This window comes from Toxorhynchites rutilus, chromosome 2 (genome assembly GCF_029784135.1).
Source record: "Toxorhynchites rutilus septentrionalis strain SRP chromosome 2, ASM2978413v1, whole genome shotgun sequence".
Lineage (NCBI taxonomy): Eukaryota > Metazoa > Arthropoda > Insecta > Diptera > Culicidae > Toxorhynchites > Toxorhynchites rutilus.
The window spans coordinates 178,148,798-178,171,172 of NC_073745.1; the positions used below are offsets into that span (position 1 = coordinate 178,148,798).

The following is a 22,375-nucleotide window of genomic DNA, read 5'->3' on the forward strand; positions in this document are numbered from 1 at the left end:
GAAGAAAGTAATAATTTGTATTGCATAGTATTTGTTCGAAGAAAAGATAATATGTATTAAGTACAGGGAAACTTCGATATAACGTCACTCGAGATAACGTACATTTTACCTCGATATAACGTACACATTTCCAAAGTGTAAAGGATTTTTTTTTCAATATTTTTTTTCTGATAGAACAATGAATTATCTGTATTGTGATGCTAAAACAAGTTTTGTACCTTCAATCAATCCCGAAATATAGCGGGTTTTGTGATTCCGGATTCTAAATGAATCAAGCTTTAATCAACAGTACGAAGGGAAACATCATGAGAAAGGCTGGCTTCGTCTTCTGATTGAAGTTATTCATTAACTGTACTAAAACAGCAACACAATAATGTATTATAGACTACGTTTGTGAGTCCTTTATTATGCTTCGATATAACGTACAATTCGATACAACGTACAATTTTGAAAGTGAAATGTACGTTATATCGAAGTTTACCTGTACATCTAATTTTTAACAGACTGCTGTTCAAAATTGTTTTTTTATTATGTGTACCTGAAAATAGTACCACTTACCTTCAAGACACGGGCTTCCTCCTCGATTCTTTCCGCTTCCTTAAGTTTCATCTTTTCTTTTTCTAACAATTGGTTCCGAATTTCTTCGGAGTGTTGGGTGATGCGTTGTTTATCTAAATAAGCTTTTTGCTCTTCTTCCTTCAATGCTTTCTCATTTTCATCCAACATTATTCTCTCCAATCGTAGTTCTTCAGCTCTTAGTTCACGTTCTATTTCTTGTTTTTCTGCAATTTGCGCGTCTCTTATTATATGACATTTTGCCGCTAAAATAATTCTATTTGCTCGTTTAACTTCCTCCTCCTGTTCCTGCTTCGCTACAAATGCCCTGTCGATAATCTTTCGCGATGTTAAATCTTTATCGTGTTCAACTATTTCATTGAAGACATTCCCAAGCACTCCACTATTGGATTGACGTTCACGATCTATTTCTTGAAGATGTTTCTTACGTTTGTCGGATGCTTCCAAAAGGTTCTTTTTTTCCAATTCATTCAATTTGAATTCGTTCAATTTATCATCCAAAGTTTTAAGCTAAAACAAATATTTTAAATATATTAGTATATTTTTGGGAAATTTTAGTGTGCCTGATAGACAAGTATTCACACAAGAATCTACAACAAATACGATTATCTAAATCAGAATTCACATTCTAATTCTAATAGTATACAAATTAGTCGCTAATCAACATAATCGAGAATATTCTAAAGTCTCGCTATCAGATTTTATTTATAATTCATGTGTGCCACCTCCACCTCCCACAAATAAAAATGAATGATTCGTTTTTTTTACATTTGCAATTTAATATAACTTTATAAACAAAAATAAAAATGCTATTTTGTTTCTATGATTTGGTTAACATTAGGTCCATCATTATTATTTTCGAGCGTTAGAAAACGTCAAGAAAGTCAATAGTCTTCTAGAAAGACTCAAAAAGGTGCTAGATAAAATCATCTTCGTAGCTTCGGGCTTCATAGAGATTGATGTACTTTCTCCAACCTGAACTAAAATTTTGAAGACATTAAGGTGGTCTCAATTCAACAATTCTGCGTGGGCTTTATTGATCCTTGACTCAAAAAGGTGCTAGATAAAATCATCTTCGTAGCTTCGGGCTTTATAGAGATTGATGTACTTTCTCCAACCTGAGCTAAAATTAATTTTGAAGACATTAAGGTGGTCTCAATTCAACAATTCTGCGTGGGCTTTATTGATCCCATTATATTTTTTTGGGATTGGTGCTTTCAAACCATCTGGTGTTTAGCTGAGAGAAACATGGGTCGGAATAAATTGATATTGATTTACACGAAAGTAACTACTCCCTAGATCAATGCAGCAGTTCTTGTCGTTACATTTCACTACTTGCAAAAGGTACTGGGATGTCTTTACGTGACGAGCAAATCACTCGGCTTAATATCGGTCAAGTTTCGCTTCATCGATTTGGGAGTTTGCGAACTCTATATATTCTGCTTTCACGGGATATCCATCGATCGCTAAGTTATTTCACACATCAGCTAAAGATTCCCCATACTCAAAATGTTCCGTTTCCTGTTCCGGGTTTTTCATCCAAATGAGATCCCTCATGATCATGAGGAGCCATCCAACGTTCAACTCGGTTGAAAGCACTGTATCCTGGAGCATTTGTAGCAACGTATATGGCATCAAGATTCAATTGATTAAAATAATAAATCGGAAATATAAATAACCTTTTTAAAACAAGGGTTCTCGTCTCTATCCACATTAATTATGATTTCTGGCTTGATTATTTCTTGATACCGAGTTATCTCGAATTCAGGCAACTCGCATACACTTTTAAAATCGAGCTCATGAGAAAATGTATTCGAAGAACAGTGCTTTTCTGAACTGAACGTAATTGGACCACTGTATTACTTCAGCATGACCAAGATGCTCTAGGTTTATTTTGTATCTTGCTTACTGGCTGTTGTTTAGTCCATTACAACACGTGCTTTATCATTTTACCTCAGGAAACACACCTCATTCGGACCCAGAATCGAAGCCAACTGCTGAAGCATATAGCGGCGCGACGAATCAACGGATCTGTCGAAGAAATAGTCACTAGCCTTACGGTAGCCGTACACTGTTTGTCCTGAGGTCAAATAATTGACACTTTTGACGTAGGACTACGTCTTTCATTTCTATACCAGGGTGTAAAATCAAAGTTTCGAAAACGAAAGTGTTACGCCGGGACCGAGATTTTGAGCGTTAATAGCTCCTAAACAACTGAACGAAATGGTATGATATACACTTCATTCGAAAGATAAAATGTCTACGCGTTATTTTTGTTACTTTTTCATCCAAAAACTTGTTTCAATAGTCTTAAAATTGCTTTCAAAACAGGCTATTTTAATCACCAATCGGTATATAAGCGAGCGCCGCTCGTAAACCCACTCAGTTATAATTGAACAGCGATTGGAGCATGTTGTCGCTGTTGTGATGAAGCTTACTTCGTTTATCATGAAAGCTCTGATGAACGGTGTCACCAAGAGCCTGTTTGTGCACCTTGGGCCAGAAGGGAATCCATCAGGAGGAGAGTGATGCCACGGTTCCGCTTGAAACATCGGAGCAGCCACCACACACACACATACACGCGCGGAATTCTCGTTGCTATCATCGTTGCTGAAAAATAATCTGCCAGTTCCCCTGGGAATTGAAAAATACATTCATGCGAAATAGTTTATTTTAATGTTTTCTATCCATATAACACTGCAACCAAATACATTTGGTTTTGTTATTTTTCAATCAATCGCAATTAACAGGAAAGCTTCTGAATATTTTTTCCCCATCAGTGGAAATTTTCGTATCCAATATTGGATGCATAACATGAAAAACGGAAAATGTTTCACATCGCGAAAATCAAGTCATTTTCGAGCGATTATTTGCTTTCTACTCATATAATGCTTCGACCAAATTCATAGGTTGTAGTGATTGGACATAAGTGGACATAAGTGGACATAAGAGTGTGTGCTGACGAGGAATGTGAAAAAATTCATCATAAGCAATTTGCCTTTCAAAAAGTGTGCCTTCTGAAGCGCCCACCTTAGCCAGCGAGTCCGCTTTCTCATTCCCCGGAATCGAGCAATGAGAGGGAACCCATGCTAAGGTAATCTTGAATAATTTTTCGACCAAAACAGTTAATGTCTTATTCTTGTTAGGAAATAAGATGAGCGTTTATCAACTTTCATTGAGCGGATTGCCTCTATTGAGCTGAGACTGTCTGAAAAAATAAAATAATGGTCAATGGGCAATGTTTCAATGATCCCTGGTGCGTAGTATATCGCTCCCAGTTCAGCGACATACACGGAACAAGGATCTTTGAGTTTGAAAGAGGCACTGGAATTTTCATTGAAGATGCCGAAGCCAGTGGACCCGTTTATGAATGAACCGAAGAGTAAGCAGGGTTCTCCTGCCAAAACTTCGAGGCCCATCGTATATGTCGAATGCAAACACCCCATGGGTATACGCAAGCAACGATATTGTATTCTCTCCAGCTTGAGAATATGAATCCTGGCAGCTGATCGGAAGCAAAAACTGCCATATTCTAACACTGATAATATCGTTGTTTTGTACAACTGTACAATTATCTCTGCGTGCAGTCTCTAGTTAGACAATCATTCATATCATTGACGTAAAAACTGTACAAGAGGGGGCTTAGGCAGGAGCCTTGCGGTAGGCCCATAAAACTGTTACGAGAAGATTTCGAGCTGCCATGAGAGAAAATCATGTGCTTTTCTGACAGTAAAGTGTACAAGAAATGTTTGCAGTTGTTCAATGCTTCTTCAAAAGAAGAGCGGTTCCTTTGCGTGAACTGAAACTAAATCAGCAAATATCTTTACCGATTTCTTCAGTATTTTGTGTTCATTAATTAACTTTGTCTGCTTCCATCATGTTAAGGTTAAGGAGGCACTTGTAAATGTGAACGTATCCACAGCAGTCTGATCGGATATATAATCAATCACCTCTCTATACGACCTTCTCGAGTAAATGTACTGAGCACTGATTACACCAATTCCACCACTGCTCAATAGTCCAGGGAACGAATTTAAGAAAAAATTGCGTTTGGTACTCGATAGTTATTCCCTGGAGCAGGGATTCTCAAAGCGGTCGATATCGACCCCTTGGGGTCGATATTAGCTCCCAGGGGTCTACATAAACGAAAACTGATTTTGGTTCCTATTTGTGTTATTATATTACCTTTAAGATACTGTATAAGTTGTGTTACGTGAACCAACTTGTTATAAGAATGACTAATATTTTAGTAGAAAGTATTATTGTTGTAATTTGTATTTATAATTATTAATTACACTTGATATTAATTGAATTTTATGTCTGTTTACTGATGAGTAAATAATGTCGAGTTTACTCGCTTAACCACCCGCAATGTTTTTGAATTGGTAAATATTTTGAATGAATAAGATAAAGATAATTTTTTTAATAGAACTTTGGCTATAGGGGGTCGATGGTATCACTTCACTCTGGAAAAGGGGTCTCTTGCTTAAAAAAGTTTGAGTTTCCCTGCTATCCCCGATACCGTTGCAAACATCTAGCATTTTTTTTAAGCATAACTTATATATTCAGACCCAGGCGATTTTCGTCCTACTCATAATTGATATTTTAATACAAATAATTTCGATCACTCACGTTTCACCCATATCCATATCCGTTGTTCCATTCACGAGTTAAATCGTGACGTAGGGACACCAAATCATTCTTATTTATAAAGATGTACAAAATTCGCTAAATAAATAGCTTTTCAATTCTCGATAAAAGGGGGTCTCCGTAGCCACATTGGTTGCGCGTTCGCTTAGTAAGCGATCGATCGTGAGTTCAAAACTCAGGACCCTCATTGACCATCTTTGTGTTGTTACAGAATAACAACATCCACGCAACAATCATCAGCGATGGAGATCGATCCACGGTCGAAATAAGATCGATTCATCCATACAACTGCCCTGCACTGCAAGACACATCGGGCTGTTGTTCTATAAACAACTCAACAATGATCAATCAACTGTCTCCGCTGTCCGGTCTAACTGGATAATGGATGAACAGAAGGAAAAACTCTTACGCCTAAATGGCTACTGTGTAAATATGTACCATATGCGATGGTATAGAAGGGACTCTAGCGCCGAAAAATGGCAACTGTGTAATGTGCTAAGATATATGATAACCATGTGACATGTACACGATTAAAATTCGGCTCTGTTACAGCTAAAATGCTAATGAGCCTTAAATAAATAAATGGGATAAAAAAGACGGGTGGGTAATGTCGGGGACATAACCGGAGTGACGTAGGACTATACAAAGGGGACAGCTTTTGTTAAATATATATTTTAAATATATTGTTTTATTTTCTTCTCCTACGTGAATACTTACCTATCTACCTGAAAAATGGATTAGTTTACTGTTTACTATTTATGAACATGTTGATGGTTCTGAAAAGAAGCTTTGGTGTTGTGTTTTTGTTATCACTCGATATTCCCATCTTGTTCGGTTAAACCTTCCTGTTTCGCTATTGCGTTTGCCACTCGCCACAGCTGTCACAGTTGGAAAATTTCTTCCCATCCAGCTTGTGACATGTTGTTCAGTAAATTACATTTAATGCGACGTGCCGGAGAAACACTTTGCCACTCACTGAAACTAATTGTTGCCTTGATGAGCGCCGAACCGAAGCTGCTCTGTTCTTGATGCGGGTTTTCTGATTGTCGTGAGCAGCTTTGCAAGCCAACTCGAGCACTCCGACGGCCGAAACTCTATAATCGCTGTTAGGTATACTGGTGCTCCGGCACCAATCCGTTCGGCCTAGTTACCCTTGCCGAGCAATCAGTGAATGCGACCAACAGGGAACTGGAGACTTGCACGGTTCGAGTGAGACTTTGCCTTTCCCTTAACTTGTCCTCCTTTGTTACGTCCACGATGCCGATGCCGTACAACCACACGGGTTTACGGTTTGAAAGAAAATAAGATATTTTTTTGGGGTCCGCGTGTTTTATACTCTAGCGGTACACGCTCACAGGATAGAGACAAAATCGGCAGACTCAGCCAGAGGGGCGAGTCCAACGAGACGAACGAATGAGCGTTAAAAGGGAGCGATGGCAAAAAAATACATTCATTACGATTTATTCGCTCGTTGGATTCACATGCAGGCTAAAAAGGGTCCTTTTCAGGATCACAAAATTATCTTCAATCTAAAGAGTTTATTGTTTTGTTATCACTCGATATCCCCATCTTGTTCGGCTAAACCTTTCTGTTTAGCGATTGCATTTGCCACTCGCCACAGCTTTCACAGTTGGAAAATATCTTCCCATTTAGCTTGTGACATATTTTACAGTAAATTACATTCAATGGCACGTCGCATTACCACCACTCAGTGTCGGATTGGAGGTAATTTTAACCTGTAATTGAACATTTGCGATGACAGTGGTACAGTGTCGACTTTCAATGTGGGGTCATAATTTGGATCTCTATGTTTACAAAAATGTCCAACTAAATAAGTCGCATTACATGTCCGTCCAATTAGCTAAAGGTCGAACTAATTGTAAATTACTGTACTTTCAATCTGGAAACAATTTAAGAATTGGTGAAAATTGAATAATCAGGAAAGTCCCCAACTATCAATAAGCTCAGAACAACTGCCAAATTCACATACTCATCAGATCCTGGCAAACAAATTATGAAAAAATCAATTTGTGTTTTATTATTATTTTGGATAATGTTTTAAAAAGCATTGAACTGTATTTCCTAAACTCTTTTTTGGAAGGTTTAATGGCCCTAAAAAGCACCTTGTTTTATGGAATGGTTCCAATTTAGAAAACTTAGTACTCGTGGTTTTGAAAAAAAAACCATTTCGAACGCCCTCGATGCCGCCTTGTTCTGGATTTGCCACCAAAGCAGTTTGTATAAAGAACAAACTTTTTTCTTCTGCTACCTGATGTCGTTTTGCGATTGCGTTTGCCACTCGCCACTCGCTGCAACTGCCTGTTGTCTTGATGTCCACCGAACCGAATGTGTTCTGTTCCGAATGCGGGTTTTCTTATCGTCGCGAGCAGCTTTGCCAGCTAACTCGATCACTTCGGCGGCCGAAACTATATAACGCCGGCCAGGTGGACTGGTGCACTGGTACTAACGCGCTCGGCCTAGCTACCCTTGCGGGGAACTCCAGATCAACACGGTTCGAGCCGGATTTTGCCTTTCCCTTTACTTTTCCTCCTTTACCATGTTTAGACATGGCTGCTTGGATTGGTTTGTTGATGTGTTGTGATGCGAACCGATGTGGTGTACGGTTTGAATGAGAATTATCGTTACGGTGGTGGTGGTGGTTTTGTATTATAGAGACTTTAAACTTTTTAGTTCATTCGTCTCTAGCCTTGAGAAAGGCCCTTTGAAAACTCTACTCTAACTCCTGCATTACACCTCCGCCCCCATTGCCTTGAGAAAGGCACTCGATCCTTCGCCGTCCAGCTCGTCCAGCAACGATGTTGTCCAGTCGGTGTCCACACAAAGAATGATCGTTACGGAAGGAAGGAAGGTCTTGTATTATAGAGACTTTAAACTTTTGCAGTTCATTCGTCTCTAGCCTTGAGAAAGGCCCTTTGAAAACTCTACTCTACTCTATTACTCTACTCCAGCGCTACCACCTCCGCCCTCTTGCCTTGAGAAAGGCACTCGATCCCTCGCCGTCCAGCTCGTCCAGCAACGATGTTGTCCATTCGATGTCCACACAAAGAATGATCGTTACGGCAGCGGAGCGGGGATTTTTAAGCTGACTGGCTGGCTCGAGAATTACGCATGTGTGAGACTGCGACCAATGTTTCGTTCATTTTTTTCTTTTTCCTTTCCAATCGTGCTTCATTCTATTTCGCTGCTGCTCTGGTTGCCCGTTTTGGTCGGTACGATTTGAGGAGCACAAAATGGACCAATCAAAAATGGGCACATAGTGCATTTGGACAATGCTTGATATTTCACAATTATTCAATTATTTATCTCAAGAAAAATTAAATGTTATTCGTTATGATAGATGCGTAGATATATTTCCTATCAATTGATGCAAAAACCTTTGCGATCTATTGAGAAATGCTCGAGTTATAAGCGTTCCAAATCTTGAATTTTTTCCTACTTGTTCAGTGCCTAGATTTCCATTTCACCCCCCATATCTTCCGGTTAGACGTAGTCCTACGTCAAAAAAAAATTCTCGATGTTTTTCAAACTTCTCGATTGATTTTCATAACATTGTTTCATAAATGACGCACGTGAAAGTGAATGCACCAAACCGTATAGAGATAATTTAAATCTGTTGTTCCGTACTCGATTTAAATCTTGACGTACAGACACTCATTGTTTGGACAAATAATGTTTTATTTATATAGAATGAAGTATTTGTAGCAGTACCTGAACATCAGTGGAATGATAAGTCAGAATAAAAGGACCTACCACTCTCTCTCCCGTTCTAAGGACCTTGTATTTCAACCATACTTTTTCATATATTTCGTCACACTAATGTCACGTTCCCTCTGACTTGAATAGAAATTTAGCAATTAGTGCCATCTACCAGGGGGTCTCCGTAGCCACATTGGTTGCGCGTTCGCTTAGTAAGCGATCGATCGTGAGTTCAAAACTCAGGACCCTCATTGACCATCTTTGTGTTGTTACAGAATAGCTACGTCCACGCAACAATCATTAGCGATGGAGATCGATCCACGGTCGAAATAAGATCGATTCATCCATACAACTGCTCTGCTCTGCAAGACACATCGGGCTGTTGTTCTATAAACAACTCAACAATGATCAATCAACTGTCTCCGCTGTCCGGTCTAACTGGATAATGGGAGAACAGATAGAAAACTCTTACGCCTAAATGGCTACTGTGTAAATGTACCATATGTAATGGTATAGAAGGAATACTGGCGAATGGCAACTGTGTAATGTACAAATTATAGATATGATAACCATGTGACATGTACACGATTAAAAATTGGCTCTGTTACAGCTAGAATGCTAATGAGCCTAAAATAAATAAAAAAAGTGCCATCTACCGGTAAAATGTCAGAGATTTTTCATACTGCTTTTCGTGTTGACGGCATAGAATTTCGTTTTCACTGGTGTGAAGCGAAAATGGTAATCTAATGGTAATTCAGGTGGAATGGACAACTTTTATAAATAAGAGTTATGAATTAAAATTAGCTCTTCGGCTTTTAATATATACTCTAACTAATAGAGTTATGAATTTTTTACAATATAGAATAATACACTGGTTATAGAATAATACACTGTATTAAATATTAGCACATTTCACTCTACATCGAAGATGATCAAATTGGTTCTTTCAATCATTTTTGACGTAACCACGCTAGCCCGTTCTGAATAAGACAACGTACACAAATTACGGGGCCAAAAATTAGGAATTTTGAACCGCCTAGCAGGCCCCCAACCATACTCTACCCCCTCCCCAACTCTCTTACGTAGCAAAGTCGTATACTTTACAAATAGTAAGTAACGCGATCTCGACTCTCCTTCTAGCGGTAAGTAATTTATGTACGTGCCCAGTAATATTTCTCTCCAAAATGTAATTGTGTAAATGATAAATACAGGTAAACTTCGATATAACGTTCATTTTACTTTCAAAATTGTACGTTGTATCGAATTGTACGTTATATCGAAGCATAATAAAGTACTCACAAACGTAGTCTATAATACATTATTGTGTTGCTGTTTTAGTACAGTTAATGAATAATGTCAATCAGAAGACGAAGCCAGCCTTTCTCATGATGTTTCCCTTCGTACTGTTGATTAAAGCTTGATTCATTTAGAATCCGGAATCACAAAACCAGCTGTATTTCGGGATTGATTGAAGGTACAGAACTTGTTTTAGCATCACAATACAGATAATTCATTGTTCTATCAGAAAAAAAATATTGAAAAAAATTTTCCTTTACACTTTGGAAATGTGTACGTTATATCGAGGTAAAATGTACGTTATATCGAGTGACATACTCCCATCGGAATTCCAATAAGATAGTATAAAATTACCAATAGATGACTTTACAAGACAGAATGTTTAGTTTTCTCAACGCCAGAGTCATACATCGTTTAACAATGAGTCAACATGTCAATTCACGATAACGTTGACACAGTGTCGACAGCTACCTCGAAGTGAAACAAATAACTCTCTTTCAAATTACCTGATCGTTAAAATTTAAATGAAAATTTTTACTTGAAAAACGTAGTCTTGAACCTCAATAAAGCTCATAATTATAATATGAGAGCGTTATCAGACTTAATCTACGATCATTATTTTTCCTCCATATACAAAAACAAAGTTTCACCTTTTTACATAGAATAAATATTTGATACGGAAAAGTTGCATTTCATTCATTCATTACGAAAACACTGTATTCTATCAAATAATTGTAGTTCTTACTATAAAACTACGGCATGTTGCGTAAACTTTGGATTATTAACTTCTTACAACAGCTGCGAATGTAAATATTCTCTCATTACACTTCTTTTTTCCACAATGCATACTCAATGAAACAAAATATGGTGTTATGGAAACAGTTGAATGGATGAACATTTTGAAAATTCATAAAATAAAAAAAGACGGGTGGGTAATGTCGGGGTCATAACCGGAGTGACGTAGGACTATACAAAGGGGACAGCTTTTGTTAAATATGTATTTTAAATATATTGTTTTATTTTCTTCTCCTACGTGAATACCTACCTATCTACCTTAAAAATGGATTAGTTTACTGTTTACTCTTCATGAATATGTTGATGGTTCTGAAAAGAACCTTTGGTGTTGTGTTTTTGTTATCACTCGATATTCCCATCTTGTTCGGTTAAACCTTCCTGTTTAGCTATTGCGTTTGCCACTCGCCACAGCTTTCACAGTTGGAAAATTTCTTCCCATCCAGCTTGTGACATGTTGTTCAGTAAATTACATTTGATGCGACGTGCCGGAGAAACACTTTGCCACTCACTGAAACTAATTGTTGCCTTGATGAGCGCCGAACCGGAGCTGCTTTGTTCTTGATGCGGGTTTTCTGATTGTCGTGAGCAGCTTTGCAAGCCAACTCGAGCACTCCGAGAGCCGAAACTCTATAATCGCTGTTAGGTATACTGGTGCTCCGGCACCAATCCGTTCGGCCTAGTTACTCTTGCGGAGCAATCAGTGAATGCGACCAAAAGGGAACTGGAGACTTGCACGGTTCGAGTGAGACTTTGCCTTTCCCTTAACTTGTCCTCCTTTGTTACGTCCACGATGCCGATGACGTACAACCACACGGGTTTACGGTTTGAAAGAAAATAAGATATTTTTTTTGGGGTCCGCGTGTTTTATACTCTAGCGGTACACACTCCAGGATAGAGACAAATAGGCAGACTCAGCCAGAGGGGCGAGTCCAACGAGACGAACGAATAATCGTTAAAAGGGAGCGATGGCAAAAAATACATTCATTACGATTTGTTCGCTCGTTGGATTCACATGCAGGCTAAAAAGGGTCCTTTTCAGGATCACAAAATTATCTTCAATCTAAAGAGTTTATTGTTTTGTTATCACTCGATATCCCCATCTTGTTCGGCTAAACCTTTCTGTTTAGCGATTGCATTTGCCACTCGCCACAGCTTTCACAGTTGGAAAATTTCTTCCCATCCAGCTTTTGACATATTTTACAGTAAATTACATTCAATGGCACGTCGCATTACCACCACTCAGTATCGGATTGGAGGTAATTTTAACCTGTAATTGAACATTTGCGATGACAGTGGTACAGTGTCGACCTTCAATGTGGGGTCATAATTTGGACCCCGAACTCTATGTTTACAAAAATGTCCAACTAAATATGTCGCATTACTGGTCCGTCCAATTAGCTAAATGTCGAGATAAGTGTAAATTACTGTACTTTCAATCTAGAAGCAATTGAAGAATTGGTGAAAATCAATAAGCTCAGAACAACTGCCAAATTCACATACTCATCATATCCTGGCAAACAAATTATGAAAAAATCAATTTGTGTTTTATTATTATTTTGGATATTGTTTTAGAAGGCATTGAACTGTATTTCCTAAACTCTTTTTTGGAAGGTTTAATGGCCCTGAAAAGCGCCTTGTTTTATGAAGTTCCAATTTAGAAAACTTAGTACTCGTGGTTTTGAAAAAAACCATTTCGAACGCCCTCGATGCCGCCTTGTTCTGGATTTGCCACCAAAGCAGTGTGTATAAAGAACAAACTTTTTGACGTAGGACTACGTCTAACCGGAAGATATAGGGGGTGAAATGGAAATCTAGGCACTGAACAAGTAGGAAAAAATGCAAGATTTGGAACGCTTATAACTCGAGCATTTCTCAATAGATCGCAAAGGTTTTTGCATCAATTGATAGGAAATATATCTACGCATCTATCATAACGAATAACATTTCATTTTTCTTGAGATAAATAATTGAATAATTGTGAAATATCAAGCATTGTCAAAATGCACTATGTGCCCATTTTTGATTGGTCCATTTTGTGCTCCTCAAATCGAACCGACCAAAACGGGCAACCAGAGCAGCAGCGAAATAGAATGAACCACGATTGGAAAGGAAAAAGAAAAAAATGAACGAAACATTGGTCGCAGTCTCACACATGCGTAATTCTCGAGCCAGCCAGTCTGCTTAAATCTCCCCGCTCCGCTGCCGTAACGATCATTCTTTGTGTGGACACCGACTGGACAACATCGTTGCTGGACGAGCTGGACGGCGAGGGATCGAGGGACAAATTGCTTTCGGCTGATCGGCGAGGGATAAATTGCTTCTAGATTGAAAGTACAGTAATTTACACTTATCTCGACATTTAGCTAATTGGTCGGACCAGTAATGCGACATATTTAGTTGGACATTTTTGTAAACATAGAGTTCGGGTTCCAAATTATGACCCCACATTGAAGGTCGACACTGTACCACTGTCATCGCAAATGTTCAATTACAGGTTAAAATTACCTCCAATCCGATACTGAGTGGTGGTAATGCGACGTGCCATTGAATGTAATTTACTGTAAAATATGTCACAAGCTGGATGGGAAGAAATTTTCCAACTGTGAAAGCTGTGGCGAGTGGCAAATGCAATCGCTAAACAGCAAGGTTTAGCCGAACAAGATGGGGATATCGAGTGATAACAAAACATTAAACTCTTTAGATTGAAGATAATTTTGTGATCCTGAAAAGGACCCTTTTTAGCCTGCATGTGAATCCAACGAGCGAACAAATCGTAATGAATGTATTTTTTTGTCATCGCTCCCTTTTAACGCTCATTCGTTCGTCTCGTTGGACTCGCCCCTCTAGCTGAGTCTGCCGATTTGTCTCTATCCTGTGAGTGTGTACCGCTAGAGTATAAAACACGCGGACCCCAAAAAAATATCTTATTTTCTTTCAAACCGTAAACCCGTGTGGTTGTACGGCATCGGCATCGTGGACGTAACAAAGGAGGACAAGTTAAGGGAAAGGCAAAGTCTCACTCGAACCGTGCAAGTCTCCAGTTCCCTGTTGGTCGCATTCACTGATTGCTCGGCAAGGGTAACTAGGCCGAACGGATTGGTGCCGGAGCACCAGTATACCTAACAGCGATTATAGAGTTTCGGCCGTCGGAGTGCTCGAGTTGGCTTGCAAAGCTGCTCACGACAATCAGAAAACCCGCATCAAGAACAGAGCAGCTTCGGTTCGGCGCTCATCAAGGCAACAATTAGTTTCAGTGAGTGGCAAAGTGTTTCTCCGGCAAGTCGCATTAAATGTAATTTACTGAACAACATGTCACAAGCTGGATGGGAAGAAATTTTCCAACTGTGAAAGCTGTGGCGAGTGGCAAACGCAATAGCTAAACAGGAAGGTTTAACCGAACAAGATGGGAATATCGAGTGATAACAAAAACATAACACCAAAGGTTCTTTTCAGAACCATCAACATATTCATAAAGAGTAAACAGTAAACTAATCCATTTTTCAGGTAGATAGGTAGGTATTCAAGTAGGAGAAGAAAATAAAACAATATATTTAAAATATATGTTTAACAAAAGCTGTCCCCTTTGTTTAGTCCTACGTCACTCCGGTTATGTCCCCGACATTACCCACCCGTATTTTGACGTAGGACTACGTCTAACCGGAAGATATAGGGGGTGAAATGGAAATCTAGGCACTGAACAAGTAGGAAAAAATGCAAGATTTGGAACGCTTATAACTCGAGCATTTCTCAATAGATCGCGAAGGTTTTTGCATCAATTGATAGAAAATATATCTACGCATCAATCACAACGAATAACATTTCATTTTTCTTGAGATAAATAATTGAATAATTGTGAAATATCAAGCATTGTCAAAATGCACTATGTGCCCATTTTTGATTGGTCCATTTTGTGCTCCTCAAATCGTACCGACCAAAACGGGCAACCAGCGGCAGCAGCGAAATAGAATGAAGCACGATTGGAAAGGAAAAAGAAAAAAATGAACGAAACATTGGTCGCAGTCTCACACATGCGTAATTCTCGAGCCAGCCAGTCAGCTTAAAAATCCCCGCTCCGCTGCCGTAACGATCATTCTCGTTCAAACCGTACACCACATCGGTTCGCATCACAACACATCAACAAACCAACCCAAGCAGCCATGTCTGGACATGGTAAAGGAGGAAAAGTGAAGGGAAAGGCAAAATCCCGCTCGAACCGTGTTGATCTGGAGTTCCCCGCAAGGGTAGCTAGGCCGAGCGCGTTAGTACCAGTGCACCAGTCCACCTAGCCGGCGTTATATAGTTTCGGCCGCCGAAGTGATCGAGTTAGCAAAGCTGCTCGTGACGATAAGAAAACCCGCATTCGGAACAGAACACATTCGGTTCGGTGGACATCAAGACAACAGGCAGTTGCAGCGAGTGGCGAGTGGCAAACGCAATCGCAAAACGGCATCAGGTAGCAGAAGAAAAAAGTTTGTTCTTTATACAAACTTATCGAAATGGTTTTTTTCAAAACCACGAGTACTAAGTTTTCTAAATTGGAACCATTCCATAAAACAAGGCGCTTTTCAGGGTCAAAAAAGAGGCGCAAACCTTCCAAAAAAGAGTTTAGGAAATACAGTTCAATGTTTTCTAAAACATTATCCAAAATAATAATAAAACACAAATTGATTTTTTCATAATTTGTTTGCCAGGATCTGATGAGTATGTGAATTTGGCAGTTGTTCTGAGCTTATTGATAGTTGGGGACTTTCCTGATTATTCAATTTTCACCAATTCTTAAATTGTTTCCAGATTGAAAGTACAGTAATTTACAATTAGTTCGACATTTAGCTAATTGGACGGACATGTAATGCGACTTATTTAGATGGACTTTTTTGTAAACATAGAGATCCAAATTATGACCTCACATTGAAAGTCGACACTGTTCCACTGTCATCGCAAATGTTCAATTACAGGTTAAAATCGGCTCCAATGCGACACTGAGCGGCGCTTCGGCACGTCGCATTGAATGTAATTTACTGTCACAAAGCTGGATGGGAAGAAATTTTCCAACTGTGAAAGCTGTGGCGAGTGGCAACAAATCGCTAAGGTTCAGCCGAACAAGATGGGGATATCGAGTGATAACAAAACAATAAATTCTTTAGATTGAATATAATTTTGTGATCCTGAAAAGGACCCTTTGTAGCCTGCAATCCAACGAGCGAACAAATCGTAATGAATGTATTTTTTTGCCATCGCTCCCTTTTAACGCTCATTCGTTCGTCTCGTTGGACTCGCCCCTCTGGCTGAGTCTGCCGATTTATCTCTATCCTGTGAGTGTGTACCGCTAGAGTATAAAACACGCGGACCCCAAAAAAATATCATATTTTCTTTCAAACCGTAAACCCGTGTGGTTGTACGGCATCGGCATCGTGGACGTAACAAAGGAGGACAAGTTGAGGGAAAGGAAAAGTCCCACTCGAACCGTGCAGGTGTGCAGTTCCCCGTAGGTGTATCCGCCAATTGCTCAGCAAGGGTAGCTAGGCCGAGCGCGTTAGTACCAGTGCACCAGTCCACCTAGCCATCGTTATATAGTTTCGGCCGCCGAAGTGATCGAGTTGGCTGGTATAGCTGCTCGCGACGATAAGAAAAACCGCATTCAGAACAGAACACATCAAGACAACAACAGGCGGTTGCAGCAAGTGGCGAGTGGCAAACGCAATCGCAAAACGGCATCAGATAGCAGAAGAAAAAAGTTTGTTCTTTATACAAACTGCTTTGGTGGCAAATCCAGAACAAGGCGGCATCGAGGGCGTTCGAAATGGCTTTTTTCAAAACCACGAGTACTAACTTTTCTAAATTGGAATCATTCCATAAAACAAGGCGCTTTTCAGGGCCATTAAACCTTCCAAAAAAGAGTTTAGGAAATACAGTTCAATGCTTTCTAAAACATTATCCAAAATAATAATAAAACACAAATTGATTTTTTCATAATTTATTTGCCAGGATATGATGAGTATGTGAATTTGGCAGTTGTTCTGAGCTTATTGATTTTCACCAATTCTTAAATTGCTTCTAGATTGAAAGTACATTAATTTACAATTATCTCGACATTTAGCTAATTGGACGGACCTGTAATGCGACATATTTAGTTGGACATGTTTGTAAACATAGAGTTCGGGGTCCAAATTATGACCCCACATTGAAAGTCGACACTGTTCCACTGTCATCGCAAATGTTCAATTACAGGTTAAAATCGCCTCCAATGCGACACTGAGTGGCGCTTCGGCACGTCGCATTGAATGTAATTTACTATACAACATGTCACAAAGCTGCAAAGCAAAGCAAAGAAATTTTCCAACTGTGAAAGCTGTGGCGAGTGGCAAACGCAATAGCAAAACAGGAAGGTTTAACCGAACAAGATAGGAATATCGAGTGATAACAAAATACAACACCAAAGGTTCTTTTCAGAACCATCAACATATTCATAAAGAGTAAACAGTAAACTGATCCGTTTTTCAGGTAGATTTTCAGGTTCACGCAGGAGAAGAAAATAAAACAACATATTTAAAATATATCTTTAACAAAAGCTGTCCCCTTTGTATAGTCCTACGTCACTCCGGTTATGTCCCCGACATTACCCACTCGTCTTTTTTAGACATAAAGGTTGCCTTTGATTCAGTTTCAATTGAGGTTTTGTCAGACAAATTACATTTTATATAACTTGCTTCGCGAGATACATTTGATTTTTTCTTACGACAGTAAGTCGGGCCTCTTACATGAGCCTCCCACAAGGCTCATGTTTAAGCCTCTTCTTTACAACTTCTACGTAAGCGACATCGATAATTGTCTTACAAGAAATTGGGTGCGATTGAATACGATATTTATCAACATCAAGTTACCTCAAATAGAACGAAGATGAATTGGACCGGTGGCTCCACTCAATTATCGCTAAGATTAGCATCAAACCGTGGTTTATAAGTGTAGATTAAGTCGGGACTTCATTAGCACCTTCTCCTGACTCATGTCCAAGCACTATTAGCTAAATGCGCTACTCTTTCGTAACAATCTTGTCGGCGATAATCTCTGTGGCCACGGTTACCACGACATCGAACACATTGTTTGGTCGTGCAAGGTGTATCTTGTCGCTAAATCGAATTAAGAAAACTCCCTTCGAGCTCGAGGAAGACAGCCCAATGTTCCGATGAGAAATGTGTTGACTCGGTTGAACCTCGATTACGTGTTCCAAATATATATTTTCCTTAAAGCTATCGATCTTCGTGTATGATTGTTTCTTTATACTTATACCCTCCCTTCCCTCCTTTCCGAGTAATTGGTTCCTTTCTAAGAATAAGTTGAAATGTAAATACATAATAGATAAAAGAATAGATTTAAGAATTAAGTGTGATAATCAACATTGTTTCAATATCCTTATATCCCATCCTTTTCCAGAAGAAAATATATCAATCGAACCGACCGCTAGTAATCGGTTTCCTATCTAATTAATCATAGAAATAAGAAAAAATGTTTATACATATTACTATAAAAATATAGTTGAGAGTTTGGTTTCTTTATACCTATGTAACCGAAACTTTAAAACGAATATAAAAAAACGAGATATGTGAATAGTCTCGCTGGTCTTACAAACGATAAGATGAAAATGGCTATCACATATTCCCGAAATAAGTGTACCTTTGCTTTAGTTTGCAACCGTGAATATTCCGTTTTAGGCCATAGTAGCGGATACACTGGCGCATGTTTTGCAGAATACGTGAAACTACGAGTACCATCTCTTGAGGCATGTTGATCGGTCGGTTTATCCTTACTCCCTCTGCGACTTCCGTAAGGTGATACATCAATGCAATTACTGTATTCAAATGTACGTAGGAATATAAAATAGGTTGCACAAATATCTAATTGACTACTCACCGTCCGTTATTAGACGTTCTTCGAGCTGACATTTTTTCCAAATTATTCACACAAATTATTTCAGAACGTTTCACCGAAGGAAGCATTTTTTAGTATGCGATGTCACGAAGAGAATGGCATTTGAGCATTCGTTTTGAACCAATAATTGTATGAAAATAAAAGTCATAAAAATATAAAAGCGTTGCTATGCCAGCCGAAGACTTCTAAGAATGCTTTAAGCATATTTTCAACATGCCAAAGCTTTTTCTTCGCGTTCGAGGTGCAATATTTACTTTTCGAACCTATAACATGAATAACTCTTTTTGATATCATATTTACATGTACGAAATAAAATTTGTGAAATGAAGTGTGTCGAATGAGTATCCTCGAAAAAATAAATTAAACTTTGGTAGAGTAAGATAAATTTATTTTTAATGCAAATCATTCCGATTTTTTGATGATATAAATTAAATATTCTAATTATAACCCTCCTCTTCCTCTGCCACCTGAGGGCCCTTGTCCTTGCCAATTACTTTTCCCTGGAGGTCGGTTTCCTGTACCACCGGCTAAGAGAAAAAAAGTAAATTATTAACTGATATATAAGTTTAAAACCCACAATTACCATTTCCTGCTCCACCACCACCACGACCACGACCTCTGGCCGCTACAATTTGGAATGAGAATTAATGAATATTTTGCAAATAACATACAACATACCTTGCGCACGTAAAATGGCAGACTTCCCTCTCCCTGCTGTTCCTGTTTTAGTGCCTTGTTTTTTAAACATTGGCGCATTTTTCAACATATCAGGAAGTATCAGGAAACGAATTTTGGATCCACGAATATAAACATTCTCCAAATTTGCGGTTCTTCCATCGCGGTATGTTACTGTTAGCTGCGTCATTTGGCAGTTCATATTGTCTTCAGCTTCTATCAACTTGCCGCGGTATACTTCACCGGTAATCGTTTCGCACGTAACGATATGTCCTTCAGCTTCGTGGAGTACTTTTATTGGTACACCGATAGACATTGTTACTTAATTTCACAGAAATCCACTGTCGATTTGATAATAAACCTGGAATAGGTACACGATTCGAGAAAAAAATCTAAATGAATACTTTACAACTCTCGGAAAGCGGCCGTAAACAAACTATTTAACACAGCTTGAAGCGTGCAAAGCTAACCTTCAAATCTAATAACATTCAAACAGGGATGCCAGATGTTTTATAATAACAAAGATGACAGTAAGTTACCTGTAATTCGACCTCTAGCTAATTGGACAGACTTGTAATCTGGGTCATTCGGATAGAATCAAATTGGTTTTCAAAAAAAAAGACGGGTGGGTAATGTCGGAGACATAACCGGAGTGACGTAGGACTATACAAAGGGGACAGCTTTTGTTAAATATATATTTTAAATATATTGTTTCATTTTCATCTCCTACGTGAATATCTACCTATCTACCTGAAAAATGGATTAGTTCACTGTTTACTCTTTATGAATATGTTGATGGTTCTGAAAAGAACCTTTGGTGTTGTGTTTTTGTTATCACTCGATATTCCCATCTTGTTCGGTTAAACCTTCCTGTTTAGCTATTGCGTTTGCCACTCGCCACAGCTTTCACAGTTGGAAAATTTCTTCCCATCCAGCTTGTGACATGTTGTTCAGTAAATTACATTTAATGCGACGTGCCGGAGAAACACTTTGCCACTCACTGAAACTAATTGTTGCCTTGATGAGCGCCGAACCGAAGCTGCTCTGTTCTTGATGCGGGTTTTCTGATTGTCGTGAGCAGCTTTGCATGCCAACTCGAGCACTCCGACGGCCGAAACTCTATAATCGCTGTTAGGTATACTGGTGCTCCGGCACCAATCCGTTCGGCCTAGTTACCCTTGCGGAGCAATCAGTGAATGCGACCAACAGGGAACTGGAGACCTGCACGGTTCGAGTGAGACTTTGCCTTTCCCTTAACTTGTCCTCCTTTCTTACGTCCACGATGCCGATGCCGTACAACCACACGGGTTTACGGTTTGAAAGAAAATAAGATATTTTTTTGGGGTCCGCGTGTTTTATACTCTAGCGGTACACACTCACAGGATAGAGACAAATCGGCAAACTCAGCCAGAGGGGCGAGTCCAACGAGACGAACGAATGAGCGTTAAAAGGGAGCGATGGCAAAAAAATACATTCATCATACTGATTTTTACCTCCGACCGAGAAGGTCGTCTTTTTCAGCTCGGCGTTTTGGCGTTTTGGACAGCAGACTGGGACGTCTCCCGTTGGCGATTTTGAAGCGGATTCATTTGGCGTGGTAGCAGAAGGCGAATAAGAAGGGGCATCAGCTCGTTTTCGACCGTGGAGAGTGTGCGCTTACCGGCCAGCCGGAAAAGCGCGCGCTTTTGTGGCGTCACCGACGCTGTTCTCTTTCGCGCTTGTTTCAGTGAATAAATAAATTTGTTACCATACAATTAGTGGAAATATATGCTCGCAAATACGCACGGTGAAGTGATTTAGCCCTTCAGGACCAAAAGTTGTAAACAACATAAATTCCATAGTGTATTTCTCTTGTTTTTACTGCGCTTTATAGTGGTTTTTTTGCGTTCTTCGGAGTGTTTATCTCCCGAACCAGTGTTGTTAAAAATATTTTTCGGGAACATATCCGAATAGTGCTTACCAATTCTTGTGCTTACTAGAACCATTCTGCCGGCTATACCCACGGTGTAGCCAGGCAACACCATGGCATCCAGTAGCTCTGGGCCTCCAGGAGGCCGAGCTACAAATTTATATCAAGGGAAACCGACCCAACGCACCGCTCCAAAGTGGGCCGATCTTAATAACGGGAACCTGCAAATTTTGCTCCTACGTGCTACCGGAGAGAACGTGCTACCAACCAACCCGTTCATTGTTAGGAAAACAATCACCAATGCCGTTAAAGATTTCGATAGCGCGAGGCCTTCACGAGACGACAAGAAGAGGATGCAATATGTCTTAACATCCAGAGATGAAGACACTATAGGTAAGCTACTTCTTATTACCCAATTAATTGATAAGACACCTGTCGAGGTAATCTATCACCCAACACTAAATCAACGCAAATGCGTTGTCACCTGCAGAGAAGTAATCAATTTAAAGGAAACCGAAATTCTTACCGAACTTGCCGACCAAAAAGTGATCGAAGTCAAGCGGATCACTAGGAAAGAGAACGACGTAATCATACCTACAGCCACACTGATTTTGACCATTCGTGGCACAGTAATCCCAGAAACAATTTCCTTCGGATATCTTCGCATCGGGACTAGGAATTTTTACCCGAACCCGATGCAGTGTTTTAAATGTTTCCGTTTTGGACACACATCAAAACGATGCCAGCGTGAAAACCCACTTTGTCGAAACTGCGGTAAAGAACACGAATCGGAAACAGAAATTAAGACGTGCAATGATATCGCATACTGTA

The 22,375-nt window shown here is 39.4% G+C and overlaps 2 protein-coding genes across 3 annotated transcripts in view; both read right to left on the reverse strand.

Annotated features, from left to right (window-relative positions):
* The window catches only part of LOC129769085 (cilia- and flagella-associated protein 45), a 78,796-nt gene extending 59,602 nt beyond the window's left edge, over positions 1–19,194 (reverse strand). For both annotated transcript variants that reach the window (XM_055771105.1, XM_055771104.1), the window contains exons 1-3: positions 18,943–19,194; positions 18,706–18,880; positions 559–1,086 (exon numbers count right to left, since the gene is read on the reverse strand). In XM_055771105.1, coding sequence (XP_055627080.1) covers positions 559–1,086; positions 18,706–18,880; positions 18,943–19,028 — 789 coding nt within the window. In that variant the 5' untranslated portion in view covers positions 19,029–19,194. The remainder of the gene's footprint in view (positions 1–558; positions 1,087–18,705; positions 18,881–18,942) is intronic.
* A 132-nt stretch (positions 19,195–19,326) lies between these two features.
* LOC129769086 (small nuclear ribonucleoprotein Sm D3) lies at positions 19,327–20,109 on the reverse strand. Its single transcript, XM_055771106.1, has 3 exons — positions 19,639–20,109; positions 19,544–19,585; positions 19,327–19,487 (listed from the first exon to the last, which is right to left on the reverse strand). The coding sequence occupies exons 1-3, from the start codon at positions 19,949–19,951 to the stop codon at positions 19,402–19,404; spliced, it is 441 nt and encodes a 146-aa protein (XP_055627081.1). The 5' UTR covers positions 19,952–20,109; the 3' UTR covers positions 19,327–19,401.
* Between the last annotated feature and the right edge of the window lie 2,266 nt (positions 20,110–22,375).

Excerpts from the sequence above, each read along its gene's own strand:
- LOC129769086 (XM_055771106.1), bottom strand. The coding sequence starts at position 19,951 with ATGTCTATCGGTGTACCAATAAAAGTACTCCACGAAGCTGAAGGACAT. Across the intron at positions 19,586-19,638 it reads TGCCATTTTACGTGCGCAAG|CGGCCAGAGGTCGTGGTCGT; the intron begins GTATGTTGTATG and ends TCCAAATTGTAG. Across the intron at positions 19,488-19,543 it reads TGGTGGTGGAGCAGGAAATG|CCGGTGGTACAGGAAACCGA; the intron begins GTAATTGTGGGT and ends TTTTTCTCTTAG.